The sequence below is a fragment of the Amblyraja radiata genome, chromosome 1 (assembly GCF_010909765.2).
Source record: "Amblyraja radiata isolate CabotCenter1 chromosome 1, sAmbRad1.1.pri, whole genome shotgun sequence".
NCBI lineage: Eukaryota > Metazoa > Chordata > Chondrichthyes > Rajiformes > Rajidae > Amblyraja > Amblyraja radiata.
Window position 1 is genome coordinate 140,032,487 of NC_045956.1, and position 25,427 is coordinate 140,057,913.

General features: G+C 42.9%; 1 protein-coding gene across 1 annotated transcript in view; it reads right to left on the bottom strand.

The window, feature by feature from the left end:
• LOC116979772 (myosin-IIIb-like) overlaps positions 1 to 25,427 on the bottom strand; it is a 170,085-nt gene that overhangs the window by 4,646 nt on the left and 140,012 nt on the right. The window contains exons 26-28 of the mRNA XM_033031548.1: positions 24,345 to 24,434; positions 17,237 to 17,402; positions 3,882 to 4,235 (exon numbers count right to left, since the gene is read on the bottom strand). Coding sequence (XP_032887439.1) covers positions 3,882 to 4,235; positions 17,237 to 17,402; positions 24,345 to 24,434 — 610 coding nt within the window. The remainder of the gene's footprint in view (positions 1 to 3,881; positions 4,236 to 17,236; positions 17,403 to 24,344; positions 24,435 to 25,427) is intronic.

Sequence of the window (25,427 nt, forward strand, 5' to 3'; positions counted from 1 at the left end):
GCTCCCCATCCAACCTGACAGAGCTTGAGAGGATCTGCAGAGAAGAACGGGAGAAATACAGGTGTTCCAAGCTTGTAGCGTCATACCCAAGAAGAGACAGAGAGTGGTGAATCTGTGGAATTCTCTGCCCCAGAAGGTAGTTGAGGCCAGTTCATTGGCTGGATTTAAGAGGGGGTTAGATGTGGCCCTTGTGGCTAAAGTGATCAGGGGGTATGGAGAGAAGGCAGGTATGGGATATTGATTTGGATGATCAGCCATGATCATATTGAATGGCGGTGCAGGCTCGAAGGGCCGAATGGCCTACTCCTGCACCTATTTTCTATGTTTCTAAGACATGAGGCTGTAATCGCTGCCAAAGGTGCCTCAAAGTACTGAATACTTATGTAAATGTGATATTTCAGTTATTTCTTTTTAATTACTTTGCAAACATTTCTAAACACCTGTTTTCGCATTTTTATTATGGTGTATTGTGTATAGATTGATGATAAAAAAAGAGTTTAATACATTTTTGAATAAGGCTGTAAAATAACAAAATGTGGAAAAAGTGAAGGGGTTTGAATAGAAACATAGAAAATAGGTGCAGGAGTAGGCCATTCGGCCCTTCGAGCCTGCACCGCCATTCAATATGATCATGGCTGATCATCCAACTCAGTATCCTGTACCTGCCTTCTCTCCATACCCCCTGATCCCTTTAACCACAAGGGCCACATCTAACTCCCTCTTAAATATAGCCATTGAACTGGCCTCAACTACCTTCTGTGGCAGAGAATTCCAGAGATTCACCACTCTCTGTATGAAAAATGTTTTTCTCATCTCGGTCCTAAAAGATTTCCCCCTTATCCTTAAACTGTGACCCCTTGTTCTGGACTTCCCCAACATCGGGAACAATATTCCTGCATCTAGCCTGTCCAACCCCTTAAGAATTTTGTAAGTTTCTATAAGATCCCCCCTCAATATTCTAAATTCTAGCGAGTACAAGCCAAGTCTATCCAGTCTTTCTTCATATGAAAGTCCTGACATCCCAGGAATCAGTCTGCTGAACCTTCTCTGTACTCCCTCTATGGCAAGAATGTATTTCCTCAGATTAGGAGACCAAAACTGTACGCAATATTCCAGGTGTAGTCTCACCAAGACCCTGTACAACTGCAGTAGAACCTCCCTGCTCCTACTTTCTGAATGCACTGTAATTGTAGATGCTCTAAATTGATTCTATCGTAATCTACATTACATTTATGTAGAGTCATAGTTATACACGAAGGAAACAGGCCCTTCGGCCCAACTTATCCCGGCCGACCTAGTTTTTCTATCCACATATCTGTCTAAATATCTTTCAAACATGATACCACCCTCCAGTCACAGCAGCATCCTCATGAATCCTTTCTACAGCTGTACCAGTTTATTGACATATTTCCTACAGCTGGGCAACCAGAACTACAATTCTCCAAGTGTAATCTCACCAGTGATTTGTACAGTTGTAACATGAAGTCCAACTCTTGTTCTCAATGCTCTAACTGATGAAGACAAGCATGCCAAACACATCCTTCACCACACTGTCTACCAGTGCTCCACTTCCAGGAAACGATGCACTTGTACCCCAAGCAAGGTCTGTATTTTCTATGACACTCTACAATCAGTGCTCTGCAGATACACTAAGCCCTTGCCCGATTTAAAGTACCAGAACACAACACTTCACACTTATCCGAGTTAAATTCAATCTGCCACATTGCTTGACCCACCTTCCCAGTTGATCTAGATTCAGTTGTAATCTTGACCTCCCCACCATCAAAGGGATTTATCGAAGTCGCTGCCTCAAAAAGGCAGCCAACATCAAAGCCAACAACGGGCACCAGTCTACACAGACATTTTAAATCGGTCCCTGCCTGCTTCAAATTTTCCACTATTGTTCCTGCACCCAAAAAGCCAAGGATTACTGATCTTAATGACCACAGGCCTATCGCACTGACCCCTGTAATCATGAAGACCCTTGAAAGACTTGTGCTGGGCCACCTGACAAATATCATAAACCTCGTGCTGGACCCACTGCAGTTTGCATACCGGGCCAATAGATCAGTGGATGACGCAGTCAACCTGGGCCTGCACTTCATCCTCCAGCACCTAGACTGCCAGGGGACCTATGCAATAATTTTGTTTGTGTATTTTAACTCTGCATTGAACACCATTTTGCCAGAGCTACGACACTCCAACTCTCCCAGTTGACTGTGCCTGAACCCCTCTGTCTGTGATCACCAACTTCCTGACAGGCAGGAAGCAGCATGTGAGGCTGCGAAAGCACATCTCAAACCCGCTGACCCTCAGCATAGGAGCAGCGCAAGACTGCGTACTCTCTCCTATCCTTTACCCTCTCTACACCAACGACTGCACCTCCACAGACTCCTCTGTCAAGCTTCTCAAGTTTGTGGACGACACAACCCTGATTGGGCTGATCAAGGATGGGGAGGAATCTGCCTACAGACAGGAAGTGACACAGCTGGTGTCCTGGTGCCATTGCAACAACCTGGAGCTCAATGCTCTTAAGACAGTTGAATTGATTGTAGACTCTAGGAGAGCTCCCCCTCCCCTTCCCCCCACTCACCATCAACAACACCAGAGTCACATCTACAACCTTCCCCCTCAATGACGAACTGTACACTGCAAGGGCCAGGATGTGAGCGGGTAAGATCATCTCTGACCCCTCTCACCCGGGTCACAAACTCTTTGAAGCACTTCCCTCTGGAAGGCGACTCCGGACTGTCAAAGCCACTACAGCCACACATAAAAACAGCTTTTTCCCACAAGCAGTAGCTCTACTCAACAGCCAACAGTCTGTAGCCTCCTTTTGCTCTGGTATTTTATTTAATTCTTCACATGTTCAAATTAGAATGTTTTATTTTTAATTGTCTACTGTATATCGTGTTCTTACTTGCGAGCAAAGCACCAAGGCAAATTCCTCGTATGTATACATATTTGGCTAATAAAAAATTATTCTACTCAACGCGACTCTAATCCAAAGATACACAAAATGCTGGAGTAACTCAGCAGGACAGGCAGCATCTCTGGAGAGAAGGATTGGGTGACGTTTCTTAACCATTCCTTCTCTCCAGAAAAGCTGCCTGTCCCGCTGAGTTACTCCAGTATTTTGTGTTTTTGTCTTCGGTTTCAACCAGCATCTGCAGTTCCTTCCTACACATATTCTAATCCAAATTGATAATATAGATGATGGATGGCAGTGGACCCAACAACGATCCCTATGGCACAACACAGGTCACGGGCCTCCATTCTGAAAATCAACCCTTCAATAGCTCCCTCTGACTACGACCATCAGGCCCAATTTGTATCTATTTAGTAATGCTCACCCCGAATCCCACATAAACCAACCTTCTACAGGACCTTGTCAAAGGCCTTGCTAAATTCCCAACCTACCCGATGTGCACTTAAATCCCCCTGATTACCTCTTACAAAATTCTATAAAAAAATTAGTGAGATTCAATTTCGCACACACAGAGCTGTAAGGATCCATCCTTCTCTTTTCAAATGTAGGTAGATCTCAAAATTCCCTCCAGTAACTTTCCCATGCAATTTAAACACGTTTCAACAGACTTAGAAGGTCTCTTCTTTTGGTTTCCATCACATGCTTTTAAAAAGTTAGGCAAAAACCAGTCCATTTAGGCAAAAACTAGTCAAAATGGATGAAAACACTACCATCTCAGCTTTTGCATTTTATTTTAATTCTAACATTCTATGATGGTCATTAAAACATATCAGTAAACCCAAAATAAAAAATACAAGGTATACAAACCATATTTTACTTTTAAACATTATTATTGCTGAAATGAAATATTAAAAACCAATTCCAATGAAAGTTGATCAACATGTCCACATACCTCATATAGTTGCTGAATCTCTTTCATCGCTAAGCGTATGGATGGGTAAAGTCTTGGAAATGTACGTTTGTTTTCTTGATGGTCATCTTCATGCCAGTTCTCTGAATTAACCGCACGCGTTTCCTCTAAAGCAGCAAATTGAAGCTTTCTGTCTGCAATCCTTCTCATGACTGGTGGAACTTGTGGCTGTACTGACAACTGTGATTCAGGTGGCATAAACAGTTGTGACAACTCATTGTGCACACGATCATGAGTTGAGGCATTAGCCCCATTTTCACCAACTGTAGTTTCTTGCGGTTTGATTTTCACCAAAAAGTGTTTGAGTTCTTCATAATCTGTTTCACTGTCACATTTCTAGAAGAGAATAATTACTTTATTATTTCAGGCAATGGTCCATATATAGTAAATGAATAAATGTAAAGACAGATAATAATGTTTCTGCACATAAAACAAAAGAGTTAACTAACATAATTTAATATGTGTCTTCTGTTTAAAAAAAAAAAAGTCAGTCTGTATTGCCTTGACCACCAAGACTAATGGGGCTTTTTCACGGGGCGACTTGACGCAAGATGTAACCAGAGTGAAGTGGTCGTGGTCTAGCACGATATCACACGATATAACGGGGTGTAGATGAAGAGTTCCCACGGTACTCGGCATTTCTCTTATTTGTGCGAGTGACTTGTCCGTCTCCCGAGCTTTCCCGTTAAATCTTGAATGAACATTGTGAACTACACGTGGCACAAATGATGTCACTTTTTTTCCCACACACTATAAATATCCTCCCTTGGTTGAATTGGCTCATTTGGAGACATGCCTATACTAAGTAGTTTCGAGTACAGGATGGTGTTTTTTTTCATTCACGCGCTGTATGCAGCAGCCCATTATGTGCATCGAGGACGCTTGCGTGAAGGCAGAAGGGAGAGATTAATTAAAAGGAGAATTAAGAGGAAGTCTCACTGGGTGTGAAAGAGCAAAGAGGCCATCTCTGCGCTTACTACAATTCACAATTGGGGAGTGTGCCGTGGCGGGACAGCTATATTGATGGGTAGCCGACCACAGGAACACTACTGCATGTTAGCAGAAATGCATAGCAAATAAGCTGACTTTCTAGTGTTGTCCTCTGAAAAGTGCTTCCTATAAGATGTTCGTCCGCAAAACCTGCCATTTAGCACATTGCATTGTCCCTTTAAATGCCTGAGTTTAGGCTTGTTGCGGAGGTTAATTAATATAATGTGTTTAAAATAATCTAGCGTGCCTCATTTGTTGATTTTCGTGTTTGCGAGGCCCTTTTATAGACTAATGTTTGGTGTGATGCACCTTCTCTCAATATGTGCAAGAAGTCGTCTTTTTATATTGTCAAATAGGAATAAAGACTTTGTCTCACATTTACCGTGCTGATTGGCTTATTTTATTTTCTACCGAGAGGTGAAACTTTCAAACGTTTAAATAGCTCAACAATTGATGGACCTGAACACTCAAAAATGAAACTTAATGAAAATGTGATTATATCACCTCCCTTCAACTATTTTGTGTTTCAGCATGAGAGGGATTATAACATTAGAGACATTCATCTTGTAGTGATGTGTTAATGAAGAATTGCAGACATCAAGCTGATAGTAAAAAATATATGTATTTAACAATGAGGTAAACAAGCACTGACAATCAAACTGCTGAGGTAAAAGCTTTATCACACCAGGCTATCATAAAATGTGGAGCCACCAACAGAAACAAAGTAATGCCCAAGAGGAAAAGACACACATATTAACAGACAGACATTTACAGCAAACCCAATCTGTCGAAGATTGACACAAAAAGCTGGAGTACCTCAGCGGGACAGTCAGCATCTCTGGAGAGAGTCTAAAGAAGGGTCCATTTTGTGTCTATCAGTCATATCAATTTACACGCAAATCTTTGATCTTAAACTCATGGTCCAGTTTTGCTGCACAGCGTATTATACAAGTTCACACCAGTGTAATATCCGTGCATAACATAACACAATCAATGACTATCACTGCTGCTGTCCTAATTCCCCATTTACTCCCCCAATTCCCCATTTACTGGTGCGCTCCCCTAATTCCTCATTTACTGGTGCGCTCCCCTAATTCCTCATTTACTGGTGCGCTCCTCTAATTCCCCATTTACTGGTGCGCTCCTCTAATTCCCCATTTACTGGTGCCCTCCCCTAATTCACCATTTACTGGTGCCCTCCCCTAATTCACCATTTACTGGTGCCCACCCCTAATTGACCATTTACTGGTCCCCTCCTGTATTGTTCTATTTTCTGTAAAATCACCCTTCCCATTCCCAGGTTTAAAGCTGGGCTGGGATATTAAAACACACGCAGACAGGGAATTTTGGAACGGCACTGCGGCACAATAGTGGAGTTGCTGCCTAACCCAGAGATTAGTGCGGGTGTCACAGGTTATGGGGAGAAGGCAGGAGAATGGGGTATGAGGGAGAGATAGATAAGCCATGATTGAATGGCGTAGACTTGATAGGCCGAATGGCCTCATTCTACTCCTATCAGGGAGAGTTAGATTTCGCTCTCAGGGCTAACGGAATCAGGGGAGATGGGGAGAAGGCAGGACGGGGTACTGGCTTTGGGTGATCAGCCATGATCATAGTGAATGGCGCTGCTGGCTCGGAGGGCCAAATGGTCTACTCCTGCACCTGTTTTCTATGTTTCTAAAGCCACACCATCATCTCTAATGGATGGACGGATGCTAGCCACTAGGTAACCTCTAACAACCTCTCTCTCCTCCCATTTCTTACCCTCCCCTCGCCCGCACCCCACCCCACCCCACTGTGGCCCATCTAGACTCGCACCTCTTTAAGCCCTCCCCTCACCCCTTCTCACCCCCCCCCCCTCCTCCCCCCCCCCCCCCCCAAACATTCCTTCCCCATGTTTCACAATCCTATCTTACAGACTATGCTTTAATCTAGGGTCTTTGTTCAAACCATCTGCCCCCTCGCCCGTGTCCATCTATTACCTGAGAGACACAGAATACTGGAGTAACTCAGAGGAACAGGCAGCATCTCTGGAGAGAAAGAATGGGTTTAAGGAATGGGTGAGTTTGGGAAACCCATTCCTTCCATCCAGAGATCAAAATGCTGGAGTAACTCGCTGAGTTACTCCAGCATTTTGTGTATCTTCGATTTAAAGCAGCATCTGCAGTTCCTTCCGACACCTGCCACGCTTGATCCTGCCTCCTCTTTCCCAGCTGGAACTGAAACGTCACCTATCCATGTTCTCCAGAGATGCTTCCTGCCTGAGTTATTCAAGCATTTTGTGTCGAAAAGTGGAATTTGCTACGAAAAGTGGAATCAGATACAATCAGCAGGTTTGAGAGACATTTGATTTGAAGTTTGAAATTTCCAAACACTTTTTAATCAACTCGCACCGAACGACTAGTTCCAAAGTTTTCACCAGTTAAAGGATGTTGAGAACACCTTTTTTACTCACCTTCTGTCCCCTCTGTCCAGCTTCCGGGTTTACCGTTCGCAGGAGTTCCCACGGTAACCGCAAGAGTTATTACGGATATCGCACGGATATTGCACTGGCCACTACGTTCATATAATGTTGCAATGCTCAACCACAAGTGTACAAGTCACTCTTGGAGAAATTCAAGCTTGCTTGAATTTTCTCCCGAGTCACCAAGTTACACGATTACCTGCCGTTAGCGCCACGGTGGTCCACGGTGGTCCACGAATGCCGTACTGTTATCGCACGAGGTTCCCACGATGTTAAACTCTTGCGTCAAGTCGCCCCGTGAAAAAGCCCCATTAGTATGTAACTTCTATTCCAAGAGCTAACCACACAATACAGGCTGATTTTCATTGCATTACTATGCACGTGCAGTATTGCTAGAAGTACTAACATCTGCCACTGAACATGCACCATAGAATCCTGTGGCAAAGATTAAAAGTTAACTTTGAGAATTACAAGCACATGATTAACCTTCCTCCTTCAACCAACATGTGTAGAAACATTATTATCTGTCCTTACATTTATTAATTTACTATATATGGACCATTGCCTGAAATAAATCATATACAAACATTGGCATTATAAATAAATAAAGCACAAACACAAGAGTTACGCTAAACTTCAGATAAAACACCCAGCTTGGCCAATGCAACTATCTGAGTCAGACGTTTTCAGCATTTAAACCTTGTACATAAATGTATATGCACAGTCCAATGTTTCTTCTGGCCAAGTTCCATTGTCCTTTCTCATTCAATTTCTCTTCTTCCCTTGATCTCAAACTGTCGATTCTGCTTCACCCACCGCCCATTCAGCCATGCACACCCCCCCTCCCCCCCGATCCCAGCTTCCTCTCACCTCAATCCCTACCTCTCTCTCACAGACTTCAACTTCCCCACTCCACTCTCCTTTATGTAATCTTCATCAATTCTCCCTCTGGTTCACAATAACAAATCATTTTAAATACAAAGAACCTGTACCCACCATAGTGAAGGAAAATAGTGCAGGAATAAATAGGATATTAAGATGACTTGCAGTGAAAGGCCAAACATGAAGAGACCCAGGAAAGGCAAAAGACGGTTGCAAAGGGAGATCTATCGAGTTGGCAAGAACCAGATGCACACTTACAACAGGACCACTTGGAGACCTCTTGGAGACTTCTTATACGAAGTAAAATGCAAAAATAAATTATGATAAAAATTAGACTACATAGCATCGATAGAGTTGCCTACACACAGTCCATTTTTGGGTTTGCATTGCGTAGATGATGTTGGACATCGGATCACGTGTGTAATGGCCATTTGGCCTATTTTGCATGTCATTGTGGATGGCATGTTCCTTTAAATTTTAGCCAGCCCGTTATAATGTGGGTGGGATTTTATGACGTGTCTTGGGGCGTGTTTATGCAGCTTAACTGCTTGCGTGTTAGTTTAGTGGGGAATTCGTTTTGGACAGGAGAGGGAGAAGGTTTATCCTTCGACCATGTCAAGCATGTCAAGCATGTCAAGCATGTCAAGCATGTCAAGCCTCATGTGAAGAAGAAGACACAAAGAGTTTTCTAGTATCTGAAGCAATGCGCTGGAGTTCGAAGAAGATTGCTGGAACAAGTCGGAAAACCTTGGATGTATCTTACTGTTTTATATCTACAATAAAGAAAATATTCATTAAAAGACTGTGTGCTGAAGCTTTATGAAAGTAGAAGCTCTGATAGTCTCTGAGGCAGCTTGCATGCGTACCGAAGATATTCCCCTTATCCCCTCTCAACCAATTAGTGGCTAGGGAGTTAATTTCCTGAAAGATCTGAAAAATCTGCCGCTACATTAAGTCGAAGGATACCTCCGGCAGGGGGTAATTGCCAGTCCCAGAGATTGGGACAGAAGAAGAAGAAGAAGATAAGTAAAAGCGAACCTCCGGCGGGGGTAAATACCAGTCCCTGAGATAGGGACAGAAGATCGAAGTGCGAAGGCTAAGACCTAGGAGAGGTGCGGCCAGAGCAGGACGAAGGCTAAGACCTCGAAAAGGCGCAGCCAAAGAAGATTGGTTCCAATCGTGGAACTGAAGAAGATCTCGGCCAGGAGGAGCCTTGAGGTCTATCAACAGCATCGGAACGCATCGGAAGACGTATCACTGGATTGTGAGTACGAATTGATTATTACCTTTTGAATTAAAATTACGGTTTTAATTGAAAGAATTCTGTAATAGAGCTCAACAAGCTGTTTTCTCCAGCGTGTCTGGGAAAGGCAGACCGACCTTGGATTGTTTTGAATCAAAGAGATAAAGGAGCATTCCATTGGAATTAGCATCATTTATTTTGCACCTGGAATTAGAGAGAGGTTCTCTACCTTATCAGTATGTTTTAGTTTTGGAAGAAATTGTTGATAATAACAAAGTCACTCAGAAGCAGAGACTTTTTTTCGACTAATTTAAAGACTTGGCAATCTGCCAAGACCTCTTTTAAATCATGAAGGAAGATGAGGGCAGAGCTATGCCAGAAGAGCCACATGGTGGTGAAGAAAGACCAGCCAGACAACTTAAACTCACTGAGAAAGGTCGAAGTTATGTTCTCAAGGAGGCTGAATTGGATAGGAACAAGTTGGGGAAGAAGATTAGAAAGCTGTTTGAAAGTGTGAAGACACTCATGGAATCAGAAGAGAACCAGGACAAGGTGGAAGAGAAATTACGCCTGATAAGTAGCCTTAACCATGAGCTGAAAGAGAAGCAGGACACACTGCTGGAGGCAGAGCGTTCTCCAGAGGAGCGTGAAAGACATTTTAAGTGGGATTGTGAAAATACGGAGTATTATGATGAATCCAAAGAAGTTGTAGAAGGATGGTTAGAGCAAGTTAGCAAAAGTAAAGGTAGCAGAAAAGAAGATAGCCAGCCAGAAGAAGAAGGTGATGAAATAGCACCGGAAGATAGTATCTCAAATGTATCTTCACAAAGATCAGGCCGTAAATCGGCTCAGCCAGTTCGGTTTCGAGGGCTTCTGCTCGTTTGGGAGCAAAGGCTGAGTTAGCAGCGCTCTCAATAGAAGCGGATGCTATGAAGAAAAAACATGAGATGGCCCGACAGCAAGATGAGACAAAGCGACAGCAAGAAGAGATGATGCAACAGATGGCCCGACAGCAAGATGAGACAAAGCGACAGCAAGAAGAAATGGCGCGATGTCAGGAACAACTGGAATTAGATACAAAGTTGAAGGTGGCTAAAGCCAGAAGGGACATACTGGAAAGTGAAGGGTCTAGATGCAGCTCTAGATCATCAAAGGCGATAAGCTCTAGACAGAGAGCCAGACCTGCTCAGAGTGAATTGGCAGTTGAATCGATTCCACGGTCAAAGTCCACAGGATACCTTGGATTGGAAAACCTAAATAGGTTGAGTGAACCTTCAGCTCAGCAAATGGGTGCTGGACCGAAACTAGCTACTATAAGAACATCCGTACAAACTCGAGAAGGACCAGCGGACCAAGGAGAAGGGAATCAGGTTGGTCTATTGGCACTGCTACATAAGCAATCTGAATTCAACGAGATTATAGCTCGACGAAATAAATCTCTCATTTTGCCACCAGTTGAAATTCCTACGTATGCTGGAGATCCTTTAGAATATGAAACTTTCGTGAGGGCACTGGAAGGGGTATTAGAGAAGAAAGTTATGGATGAAAAAGAGCGCTTACGGTTTCTGGTGAAGTACACACAAGGAAAGGTGAAGGGGCTTGTGGAAAGTTGTCAGATGGAGCCAGACAACCAGGGCTATAAAAAGGCGAGAAGATTATTGAAGGAACGTTTTGGTGATGAACAGAGGATTGCGAATGCATACATTGAAAAGGCCCATGATTGGAAAGAAATCAGGCCAGAAGATGTGGATAAATTGAGTGAATATGCAATATTTCTGAGAAGATGTTGCAGCTCGATGAAAAATCTTGGCTATATGGAGGAAATTAATCTTTCAAGTAATATGAGAATCATCATTAGCAAGTTGCCCAGAAGAATGAGAGAAAAGTGGAGAGATAGGGCAGGTGAAATACGTGATAAGAGCAAACAAGTAGCCAGGCTACCAGACCTGGTGGAATATTTAGAAAGAGAAGTACGGTACATGTCAGATTCATGCAGCGGGATTATTGAAGAAGCCAAGCCACTTGCAATTTATAAGGGTTCTACCTATGTCAAAACTAAACAAAAGACAGGGCCTAAGAAAAGCAATTTTGCTACCAATATAATACCTGAGAAGGTGTTAGGTGGTGCAAAAGAGGATGCACCGACCAGAAAGAATGAATTCTGTCCATTTTGTGATGAAGTAGGTCACACCATAAGATGGTGTCGTAAATTTAAGGAAAAGAAATATGAAAAAAAGATGGACTTTTTAAAAAGGAATGGAATCTGCTATGGATGTTTAAAGAAAGGGCACATGGTAAAAGACTGTAGGTGTCCAATAATTTGTGACAAATGTAAGCAGAATCATCCTGATGTGCTTCATACTGTAAAGAAAGAGCCAGATCATACTGAGCAGAAAAAGGAGTCAGCGGATGTAAATGCTATCACCTCGCCTCAAGTAACTGCACATATTGGGGCCGGAGAGAAAGCATGCATTTTCTCTATTTTACCAGTACAAGTGAGAAATAGGGAAACTAATGTAGTGTTGCAAACATATGCATTTCTGGATCATGGGAGTTCAGCTACTTTTTGCACAGAGAATTTGATGAGAAGGTTGGACATTACTGGAGAGAAAGTTAAAATTCAAATGCGTACCATGAATAAAGAAAAGGATTACCAGAGTTATTATATAACAAATATGGAGATATCCAGTTTGGATGAAGATAATTTTATTCCAATTTCAGAGGTTTTCACACATGAAACAATGCCTGTTGGTCGTCAAAATGTACCCAGATGTGAAGACTTACAGCAATGGCCTTACCTGAAAGAAGTCAAAATAACAAATATAAATTCTGATATTGACTTACTTATTGGAACGAATGCCCTGAGAGCATTAGAACCTGTACAGATAATTAGGAGCCAAGGGGATGGACCATATGCTATGAAGACCCTACTAGGATGGGTTATTTATGGCTCCTTGGGTAAGAATAAGGAAAGCACCAGCAAAATGAATTGCCGTGCTGTTGCTGTTAACCAAATATCTACAGGTAAATTGGAAAAGCTGTTAATGAAGCAATATAATCATGACTTCAATGAAAGTACCAGCCAAGAACATGAAGAAATGTCTAGAGAAGAATTGAAATTCTTAGATATTATGAACCATTCAGTTAAGATGAAAAATGGACATTATTGTTTGGATTTACCTTTCAAGAAGGAAAGTGTCAATTTACCAAATAATCGCTATATGGCTGAACAGCGTATTCATGGTTTGAAACGTAAATTTGTTAAGAACACGAAATTTCAAGAGGAATATACATCCTTCTTACAGAATATGATTAATAACGATTATGCTGAAAGGATACCAATGAATCAACTATATCGAGATGATGGAGAGATCTGGTATATTCCGCACCATGGGGTGTACCACTCGAAGAAAGGGACATTGAGGGTGGTCTTTGACTGCGCGGCAGTCTTTAAAGGGACATCACTTAACAGTGAATTACTGCAAGGTCCAGACCTTACTAACTCGCTCCTTGGAGTTCTCATCAAATTTAGGCAAGAACCGATAGCTTTGATGGCTGATATCAGAGCAATGTTTTATCAAGTGAAAGTAACTGGTAAACATATTGATTATCTGCGATTCTTATGGTGGCCTGAAGGGGATGTGCAGCATGACCTTGTTGATTACCGAATGAAAGTACATCTTTTCGGAGCAGTGTCATCTCCAAGTTGTGCGAATTTCGCTTTGAGGAAAACCGCAGAGGATAATAAAGATTATTTCCCAGAGGAGGTAATTTCCACTTTGAAAAATAATTTTTATGTGGACGATTGCCTAAAATCCGTATCTACCGAGTTAGAGGCAATTCAAATAGTGAAGCACCTAACCTTTCTCTGCAATAAGGGAGGATTTGTACTTACCAAGTGGGTCAGCAACAGTCGTGCTGTTTTGGAAAGCATTCCACCAGATGACAGAGCCGAAGAAACCAAGGTGATGGATTTAGACAAAGACAACTTGCCAATGGAAAGGGCACTGGGACTGCACTGGTGTGTGGAAACGGATGTGTTTAAGTTTAAATTGTCAATTCAGGAACGACCATGCACAAGAAGGGGTATCTTATCTGTGATTGGTTCAGTATATGATCCTTTGGGATTTCTGGCACCATTTACACTGCCAGCCAAGTTAATTTTACAGAATCTGTGTCGAGAAAAACTTGGTTGGGATGAGAGTATAACTCAAACATCCTCGCACAGTTGGACAGAATGGTTAAAAGACCTCCAAAAAATGTCAACGTTTAAGGTAGATCGGTGTATAAAGCCTAAAACCATTGGTAATATCGGAAATGCGCAACTGCATCACTTTTCGGATGCCAGCGAAAGTGGTTATGGGACTGTTTCATACTTAAGACTACAAGATGTAAACAAAAGAGTGCATGTTGCATTCGTAATGGGAAAAGCCAGAGTAGCACCATTGAAGCAAAAGACGATTCCCAGAATGGAACTTACAGCAGCAGTCTTAGCTGTGAAAATTGACATAATGCTGAAAAAGGAACTGCAATTTCAACTGGAAGAATCTACCTTCTGGACCGATAGTACTACGGTTTTGAAATACATTAACAATGAAAGCAAACGTTTTATGACATTTGTTGCAAATAGAGTTTCCTTTGTACTAGGAGCTACTAATGTTTCTCAATGGAGATATGTTAATACAAAGGAAAATCCTGCGGATGAAGCCTCTAGGGGACAAACAGCAAATTGCTTTCTTAATAACAAGAGATGGATCAATGGGCCAAAGTTTCTTAGTAAGCCAAGTAGAGAATGGCCAAAGCTTGAACTCGGATTTGAAATCTCTACAACAGATCCGGAAATTAAACAAAACATTTCGGTGAATGTGATTGAAAAAAACTCATATGACACCGTGAATAGTTTAATTACCCACTTTTCATCATGGAATAAACTGATAACATCGGTAGCCTGGTTTCTTAAAATAAAAACAAGATTGTTGATGAAGATTCGGGAAAAGAAACAAATAACAGAAAGAAATCTTGGAGGAGAATCCTGAGGAAAGGGAAAAGGAGATCAAAGTCCAGATGCAAGTTTTTGAAGATTCACATAGCCAACTTGGTCTTGATGATCTCCTCAAAGCAGAAAATGCGATCATTTCTTTCTGTCAAAGACAGAAATACAAAGAAGAGATATTAACATTGCAAGCTGGAGGATAGGGGGTAAAAAGAAGTAGTCAATTGTATAAGCTCGACCCAATCTGGGAAGGAGGTCTTCTGCGGATGGGTGGGCGCCTAAACAGATTGGCAATGCCTGAAGAAATGAAACGTCCTATCATTCTCGCTAAGGACTTTTACATAACGACATTATTATTACGGCATATTCATGAACAAATTGGGCATGGGGGAAGAAATTACATGCTATCCCAACTTCATAAAAAATATTGGGTTGCCAAGGCTAATTCAGCAGCAAGAAAGATAATAAAAAATTGCATCATATGCACGCGAGAGCGTGGGAAACTTGGTATACAGAAGATGGCAGACTTGCCTGTGGAGAGGATCACTCCAGACAAACCTCCATTCACGGATGTGGGGGTGGATTATTTTGGTCCTATGGAGGTTAAGAGAGGACGTAGCCTTGTGAAAAGATATGGTGTGATCTTCACTTGAATGGCAAGAGCGGTACATCTTGAAGTTGCATCTACACTCGACACGGACTCATGTATTCAAGCATTAAGGAGATTTATTTGTCAACGGGGTCAAGTTACTTCGTTAAGATCGGATAATGGTTCAAATTTTGTTGGAGCGGATAGGGAACTAAAAAAGGCACTCAAAGACCTAAATCAGGATAAAATCCAATATACTATGCTTCAACAAGGCATAAAATGGAACTTTAATCCTCCAATGGGTTCCCATCATGGCGGTATTTGGGAACGATTAATTCGTATAGTACGAAATGTGCTGCGCTCCGTTCTTAGACAACAAATTTTGGATGATGAAGGGTTACAAACACTGTTTTGTGAAACTGAGGCGATTTTAAACGATCGACCTATTACGAAAAGTTCTGATGATCCTAATGACCTGGAAGTACTCACACCAAATCATATTCTTCTGCTGAAAACCAATCCAACACTTCCACCTGAGCTTTTTGTAAAAGAGGATTTGTATATGAAACGTAGATGGAACAAGTACAATACAAGTACAAGTACAATCTTTTTTGGAGGAGATGGATACAAGAGTATTTGCCTTTAATCCAAGAATGACAACGATGGCTAAGGATTAAAAGGAACTTTGTTCCAGGCGACATTGTGTTGGTGGCTGACTCTACAGCATCTAGAGGTTCTTGGTTAATGGGTAGAATACTGGAAATCATGCCTGATGTTCAGGGTTTGGTACGTATAGTGCGACTGAAAACAAAAAACAATGTTTTAATAAGACCAATAACTAAGTTGTGCTTGCTTCTAGAAGGCGAAAGCGAAGATGGAAGAGTCGAGAAAGAATTGTGATTGCAGATATATAGTGCATGCTATTTTTTCCTCATTAGTATGGTGGTTAGTATCCACGCCTGGCATGCGGGCGATCGCGGTTTGATTTCCTGACGAGGGAGCCACAGGGTTTTATTCCCTGATATTTTGATTTTGATTTTGATGTATGTTAAGCCTTAATGGCCATTTTTTTGATGTTATTTGGTAATTGCCTCATTATGTATTCAGAACAATTAGGGGCCGGTATGTAATGGCCATTTGGCCTATTTTGCATGTCATTGTGGATGGCATGTTCCTTTAAATTTTAGCCAGCCCGTTATAATGTGGGTGGGATTTTATGACGTGTCTTGGGGCGTGTTTATGCAGCTTAACTGCTTGCGTGTTAGTTTAGTGGGGAATTCGTTTTGGACAGGAGAGGGAGAAGGTTTATCCTTCGACCATGTCAAGCATGTCAAGCATGTCAAGCATGTCAAGCATGTCAAGCCTCATGTGAAGAAGAAGACACAAAGAGTTTTCTAGTATCTGAAGCAATGCGCTGGAGTTCGAAGAAGATTGCTGGAACAAGTCGGAAAACCTTGGATGTATCTTACTGTTTTATATCTACAATAAAGAAAATATTCATTAAAAGACTGTGTGCTGAAGCTTTATGAAAGTAGAAGCTCTGATAGTCTCTGAGGCAGCTTGCATGCGTACCGAAGATATTCCCCTTATCCCCTCTCAACCAATTAGTGGCTAGGGAGTTAATTTCCTGAAAGATCTGAAAAATCTGCCGCTACAACGTGCACCTCCTCTAATGGCCATCACCTACTGAATTTGGTGATCCTGATGTCACCTCCTTTACATCAACAGGATCAACCTTAGACTACACGACCATCGAACATGCGCCTGGTCCGCCAAAAGATACTCAGCATTTTGTGTCTATCTTCGATATTATATTCCATTTTCTATATTTTCCCATACATTCTCAGCTAGTATGTCTCCTCCTGAAGTATTTTTATGTCCTCGTCAATATTTACAATCAACCTAGTTTATTGTTGTCTGAAATGTATAAATTCAACATTTCACATACAGATTGTGAACAACTGGAGCCCAAGCACCAATCCATGTGGCTCCCTTACGTTAGAGTCTGCCAAGCAGAAGATCAATCCCCACATCACCATCGGGAATTAATAACAACAGGGCGTTTTCCCCCCAAATTGTTTTTCTATCCAAGGAAGCAACAAAAGATGAGAAATATTTTCTGGTATTATACAAGACATTTAGAAAGTGGCCCTCATAGGATTGTACAATTATTTACCTGTCCACAAGGTACCGTGAGGGCTTCCATGAATGGCTGAATTCCAACAGTCTTATAATACTCCACCAGATCTGGCAGCGATGAGTGGGCCCGATCTTCTCCCAGTATTACATATTTCCCATTGGGTTGCATTTCAATCATATAGTGTCTGCAACGATCTACACCTCTGAAGGGAGTTCAGGGAAAGAACAAAAATAATACCATTAGGTTAAAGTAGGACAACATTTGAACTAGGCTACTATTGCAATGTGTTCAAGAAGGAACTGCAGATGCTGGAAGATCGAAGGTACACAAAAATGCTGGAGAAACTCACCGGGTGCAGCAGCATCTATGGAGCAAAGGAAATAGGCGACGTTTCGGGCCGAAACCCTTCTTCAGACTGATGGGGGGTGGGGGGGAGAAGGAAGGAAAACGGGAGGAGGAGGAGCCCGAGGGCGGGGGGATGGGAGGAGACAGCTCGAGGGTTAAGGAAGGGGAGGAGACAGCAAGGGCTAGCAAAACTGGGAGAATTCAACATTCATGCCATCCGGACGCAAGCAACCCAGGCGGAATATGAGGTGCTGTTCCTCCAATTCTGCTGTTCGCCGAACACCTCCACTCAGTCCGCAATAACCTACCTGAACTCCCGGTGGCTCAGCACTTCAACTCCCCCTCCCATTCCCAATCCGACCTCTCTGTCCTGGGTCTCCTCCATTGCCAGAGTGAGCAACACCGGAAATTGGAGGAACAGCACCTCATATTCCGCCTGGGTTGCTTGCGTCTGGATGGCATGAACGTTGAATTCTCCCAGTTTTGCTAGCCCTTGCTGTCTCCTCCCCTTCCTTAACCCTTGAGCTGTCTCCTCCCATCCCCCCACCCTCGGGCTCCTCCTCCTCCCTTTTTCCTTCCTTCTCCCCCCCACCCCCCATCAGTCTGAAGAAGGGTTTTCGGCCCGAAACGTCGCCTATTTCCTTCGCTCCATAGATGCTGCTGCACCCGCTGAGTTTCTCCAGCATTTTTGTGTACTTACTATTGCAATGTTATAGCTTTGGACATTCCCAGCACAGAGCCTGTGATTGTGGCAGAGTATCACACTGTAGTCTTACCATCTTGGTTCAAAACCTCAATATTCCAATGTTCTTTCATTGCTCCATCTCTTCATTTCATGGTTAAAGCAATTTAATCCATCAAAACTAATCATATATAATGGTCAATTTGTTTTGACACCTAATTATTAAGAATAATTCCAAGGGTGGTCAAGAATGCTTTTGGTACGCTGGTCTTCAGCAGACAGTGAATTGAGTATAGATGTTGGGAGTTTATGTTATAGTTGCACAAGATGCTGTTGCACCAGCATTTGGAGCACTGTGCTCAGTTTAGGTCACCCTGGTATAAGAATTATGTTGCTAAGCTAGAATAGGGAAGATTTACGAGATGTTGCTTGGACATGCTAGGACTTTTTTCCTTGGAGTGCAGGAAGATGTGGGTGATCCTGTAGAGGTCTGTAAGATCATGTGGAGAATAGATAGAATGCACAGTCTTTTACTTAGAGTAGGGAAATCAAGAACCAGACAAGCTGTGCAAATGTTTCCAACCTGAATGTTTCTAACCCATTAATACCCATTCTATACATATATGAAGGAATTAGATATGAGACATTGTATTCACAACAATCATGGCTCAAAGCAACGTGTGATGGGTTATGTTCAAGGACTTGGCAACGGACCTTAATGAATATGCCAAAGTTGTTACCGACTTTATAAGGAAGTGTGTGAAGGAGTGTGTTTCCATGAAAACCATCTGAGTGTTCCCCAACCAAAATACTTTTATAAACCAGGGGGTCGGCAATATTCTAAGGAGCGGATCTCAGTCATTCAAGTCTGGTGGCGCAGATTCATATAAGTCGTCCAGATTCAACCAAAAAGACTAAAAAAGACTTTCGCTCTAAACTGGAGGACAAGATGGATGCTCAGCAGCTGTGGCAGAGTTGCACGCCAATACTTCCTACAAGGTAAAATCAAGTGGCAGCTCAAACTTCAGCGAGGCATCACTCCCAGATGAGCTCAATGCTTTCTCTGCACACTTCGACAGGGAGAACACTGATGTGCCATCTCGGACCTCCTTAGCCCCCCGATGATATTTCAATCTCTGTCACCGAGGCAGAGGGTTAGAGGATTCTTCAGGAGGATGAACACTACAGAAAGCATCAGGACCTGATGGTGGACAAGTTCCCAAAATTTGCACTGCTCAACAGGCTGGAGTTTTTATAGACATCTTCAACCTTTCATTAGTGAAGTCTGAGCTTTCCATCTGCCCAAGTATGGAGATATGCCTCAGTGACTACCGACAGGTGGCACTAATATCCATGCAGTTGAAGGGCTTCGAGAGGTTGGTTATGGCGCATTTCCACTCCCACCTTGGCAAGAACCTGGATAATTTACCAACCACCACCAATACCATCAACAGGGGATGCAATGGCACTGGCTGCTACTCTGCACTGGATCACACGTCTGGCTGTTGTTCATAGACTACAGCTAGGCATTCAATACCATCATCACCTCCAAACCTGTTACCAGACTCAGGGAACTAGGTCTCTGTGCATCCCTTTGCAACTGGATCCTCAAATTCATCATCAACAGAATCAGTACGAATTGGCGACAACACTTCCTCTTCAATAACCATCAGCGCAGTTGCACCTCAAAGCTTTGTGCTCAGCTCCCCTTACTTTAAACCCATGACTGTGTAGCTGGACTCAGTTCCAACATCTTTACAGCACGGGCGGCACGGGCAGCCTTACAGCGCCAGGGACCCGGGTTCGATCCTGACTAAGGGAGCATACGGAGATTGCATGTTCTCCCTACGGCTCGAAGGGCCGTATGGCCTACTCCTGCACCTATTGTTTATTGACCTGCGTGGGTTTTCTCTGAGATCTTTGGTTCCCTCCCACGCTCCAAAGACTTACAGGTTTGTAGGTTAATTAGCTTGTTGTAAAAGTAAAATTGTCCCTAGTTCGTGTTGGGTAGTGTTAATATACAAGGATCGCAGGTCAGTGCGGACTCAGTGGGCCAAAGGGCCTGTTTCCGTGCTGTATCTCTAAACTAAACTTAAAATTTGCGGTTGACACTACCATTGTTGCATGAATTTTGGATAATGATGAGTCAGAGTATAGGAGGGAGATCGACCGTCTGATTGAATGGTACCAGAACAACAACCTTGCTTTCAACGTCAGTAAAACCAAGGAACTTATTGTTGCCTTTAGAAGAGGAAGGCCTTGGATCCACAAACCTATCTTCATCAATGAATTGCTGGTATGGTCACTAATTTCAAGTTACTGGATGTGATTATCTCGGAAGATCTATTCTAGACCCAGCACACTGATGCAATCATAAAGAAAGCCATCAACACCTCTACTTAGTAAATTGAGGAGATTGACAAATACCCTCGTGAACGTCAGCATAGAGATCATTTTGGCTGGTTGCATGGCAGGTACGGACCTCCCAACCATTGAAGGGATCTATAGGAGGTTCTGCCTCAAAAAGGCAGTCTTCATCATCAAATGATCCATAACCATCATTTCATTCCTGCCATGCGGGGGCGCTGTCCTGTGCACGGCTGCCCTGCCAGCAGTTGTCTGTCTTTTCACCGTTTTATTTTTATTTTTAGTTAGTTAAAGTGTTTTGTTTGGAGGTCTAGACCTTTTTGTGTGGGGGGTGGGGGGGAAGGGGGAAACTGCCATTCAGGGTCCCTACCTGGTCAGAGAGGCAGCTTTTCTCCGGGCTGCAGCTTCGACCCGTCCTCGCGGCCTACCAGCGGGCCTGGAGCGGCGTGTCCTGTCGCGGACCGCCCAGAACCTCGGCTTCGGCGGCGGCACAGCGCTGGAGCGCTATCGTGGAGCGGGCGATGCCTTGCCTGGGTCGCCGCACTGGAGCTCCAGTGAGCTGAGACCGCCGGGAACAACATCGCGGAGCTGCGGGACTGAGGAGCGGCCAGCTGCGGGCGGTGGCGCCGAATTTTACACCGGGAGTCTGGGATCTCGCGACGAGATCGCCAGTTGTGGAGCTCCATCCGGCTTCGGAAGCCGCGGCCTCCAGTACGGAGGCGGCCGTTCCAGGGTTCCCAGGCCGCTGTGAGGACTCTCCCGACGCCGGAGCACCACCACCCGGCGATAACGGCCAGGAACATCGGGCCTCCGTAGAGGCAACTGTGGAGGCCTCAATAGGCCCGACTATGGGTGAACTGGGGTTGGGGACTGGACTTTGTGCCTTCCATCATGGTGGGGGGATGTTCTTTGTGTTTAAGACTCTCATTGGTGTTATGTCTGTATTCTTTTTTTAGTGTGCTGCAAAATGGCAAAAAGCATTTCACTTCACTACACCTCGGTGTATGTGAATGTGACTAATAAAATACCTTTGATACCTTTGAAGTGGTGTAGGAATTTGAAAACTGTAATAGCTAGGTTCAGGAATAGTTTCTTCCCAATGACCAACTACAATGACCAATTGAACTACTAACTACAACTAAATACTAAACTGCCTTGGTTGCACGCGGGTCTTTGGGCTATGTTTTCTTTTATTGAAATATATAGTTTTTCTAATTAACTGAACATTTTTAATGTTTGTTTATTATATTATCTATAGAGTACTGCTATTACAAACTTGTTTTGCTGCTAAAAGAAAAAGTAAGAATTTCATTGTTCCGTTTTGGTACACAGGACAATAAAGCACTCTTGGCTATCAATTTCCCTCATGATGTTTTATACACCGCTGTAAGATCACCCCTTAGCCTCCTGCACTCGAAGGAATAATGTCCTAGCTTGTCCAGTCTCTCCCTATAGCACAGGCTCTCAAGTCCTGACAACATCCTTGTAAATCTTCTCCGCACACTTTCCAACTAAGGACATCCATCCTATAGCAGGGTGACCAAAGCTGAACACAATACTCCAAATATGGCCACATCAACACCTTGTACAACAGATAATAGATGTTGCTCAACATTAATTTCTCAATTAGCACCAACAATTTAAAAATAGTTATTCACCTCAACGTTGTTCATTCTTTGCAGTCTGTTGATTATGCCAGTGACTACTTTGGGTGTAGTTCTTGGCTGCAAAGTCTTTTGGAGAGGTCCCAAGGACAATTAAAAGAAACATGTCAACCATTTTTCTTTAAATGGTAAATGGTTTAAAGCCTTCAAACATTTTAACTATGTTGTGTTCTGGTATGATCATTACTATTAATAGAAAATGTAGACTATAAAATGGCTTTGTTAACCTCGCCACGTTGACTGTTAGATTTCCATGACAGCTGCTCACATTGGACCAGAATCTATCAGCTCCATCAATTAAACAAAACAGGAAGTGATTAAATGTCACGTTGTAGAATCAAAGAACTGCAGATGCTGGTTTATACCAAAGATAGACACAAAGTGCTAGAGTAACTCAGTGGGTCAGGCAGCATCTCTGGAGAAAAAGGGTGGGTGGCGTTTCGGGTCAGGATACTTCTTCAGATTGAAAGTAGGGGGTGGAGGGGGCGGTGGTGCAGATCTGGAGGAGAGAAAATACCAGGGCCAATCAGGGTTGGCCACAAATGACCTCAGGCAGGGCAGTGGATGGTAGGCTCGTTGTTGGCTGTGGAAGGTGTCATCTCAAGAGGAAAATAATGTGGAGAACTGTGGAACTGGTAAAACAACAAAGGTGGAGGAAGGAGGCGAGGGGTTTGAGGGAGGGGAGTAAGTAGTAGTTACTTAAAAAGTAAAGAATGCAATGTTCGTACATCTCCTGCCTCCCTTCCCCCAACTACTATCAGTCTGAAGAAGGGTCTTGACCCGAAACATCACCCATCCTTTTTTTCCAGAGATGCTTGCCTGACCCTCTGAAATAATCACTTTCAAAGCTTCAAGTTTAAAATCCAGCAATTTAAAAGAACATTTTGTCTTTATGCAACTGGATATCTGAAATGTCCCAAATATTCATTAATATTTGTAAAAATAACAGAGCAAGATGATAAATTATAAAATGAAGGATAAGCCTCAATAATAAATCAAAAGGTTTTTCTTGTAGAATGGAAGAACCATGAATGTGAATGTGGAGTCTGCCTCCAACTTCACTAAAGCCAATTCAAAATGGAGGGATGGAAATAATTTAAGATTTGTTATGAAATTTGTTAAAGGAAAATTAGGTGAAGAGGGAGGCAGCATTTGCACCATCTTTCAATCTTTATATAAGGGACTGGTGCCAGGTGATTCTTGTGTTCTGACCCAACTGCTAAAGTAAAGGGAACAAGACAAATCCACAACCACAGGCCAGTCAAACTGTGCGGACACTCTGCAAGATTACAATAGAAGACAAAAAGAAACAGTAAAGTGGTCAATGATACAATGAAGATAGACAAAATGCTGGTGACTAAGCGGCTCAGGCAGCATCTCTGGAGAAAAAGAATGGGTGAAGTTTCTGGTCGAGACCATTCATCAGACTGAGACTTCTTCAGAGATGCTGCCTGATCCACTGAGTTACTCCAGCATTTTGTGCCTATCTTCGGTGTAAACCACCATCTGCAGTTCCTGCTTACACAATCAGTTCAGTTTAGGTTATTGCCTGATAACAGCAACTGAACTATCCTGCCATAACTAGAGAGCAGTCCTTATTCATGATCCTCGGACTATCTTTGATTGGATTTTACTGGCTTTATCTTGCGTTAAATGTTATTCCCTTATCACATGAATGGGTCTGTGTACACTGTGAATGGGTCGATTGTAATCATGTATAGTCTTTCCACTGGCTGATTAGCACGCAACAAAAGCGTTTCACTGTACCTCGGTACACATGACAATAAATTAAACTGAACTGATTGTGTAAGTAGGAATTGCAGATGCTGGTTTACACTGAAGATAGACACAAAATGCTGGAGTAACTCAGCAGGGTCAGGCAGTATTTCTAAAGTAGTCTCAGTCTGAAGAAGGGTCTCGACCCGAAACGTCACCTATTCCTTTCCTTCAGAGATGCTGCCTGATGCAATGAAGATTAATTCGTCATTGATGGGCATTTGAAGTTTTGAGAGCCTTCTCCAAGATTTTGGAAATTAAAATGGTATGGAGGATCAGATTTAAAAAAAAATAATTCAGAAGAGATTACCTGAAAGTCAACGTGTACCCTTCCCTACTTCCACTGACACGTATCAAGAAGCAACCTAAAGGTTGGTTTTCCAACAGATTTTCACTTTCGCTGAAATTCAAGGTAGAAAACTGCATTATTGTGCTGCACATTCACAAATAAAGAAGAAACATTACAATAAAGATCATGCTCGACTTCACTAAAACTGTGGCCCAAGGGTGAGTGAAAGGTGGTCAACTATTTCAGCACCCTCTGCTGACCACCCACGGCCTGCCCTTCCCTTTGATGCATTTGACCCTTCCCTTTGCAGTTGTACAGGGTCTTGGTGAGACCACACCTGGAGTATTGCGTACAGTTTTGGTCTCCAAATCTGAGGAAGGACATTATTGCCATAGAGGGAGTGCAGAGAAGGTTCACCAGACTGATTCCTGGGATGTCAGGACTGTCTTATGAAGAAAGACTGGATAGACTTGGTTTATACTCTCTAGAATTTAGGAGATTGAGAGGGGATCTTATAGAAACTTACAAAATTCTTAAGGGGTTGGACAGGCTAGATGCAGGAAGATTGCTCCCGATGTTGGGGAAGTCCAGGACAAGGGGTCACAGCTTAAGGATAAGGGGGAAATCCTTTAAAACCGAGATGAGAAGAACTTTTTTCACACAGAGAGTGGTGAATCTCTGGAACTCCCTGCCACAGAGGGTAGTCGAGGCCAGTTCATTGGCTATATTTAAGAGGGAGTTAGATGTGGCCCTTGTGGCTAAGGGGATCAGAGGGTATGGAGAGAAGGCAGGTACGGGATACTGAGTTGGATGATCAGCCATGATCATATTGAATGGCGGTGCAGGCTCGAAGGGCCAAATGGCCTACTCCTGCACCTAATTTCTATGTTTCTATGTTTCTATGCATCATCTCAATGCCTTAATTTCTTGCAAAGTTTCAACCCAGTTGTCAAAGGTGAGATCTTACGAGACGGTCGAAGTGACAACATCTGAAATGGCTCTTATATGCCCTACCTACAAAACTACAACTTTTTTAGCTTTAGATTCTATCATATATCTGAACAGGGTTTCTGTTAGTCTTACTGAAATGGAAAATGGTACATG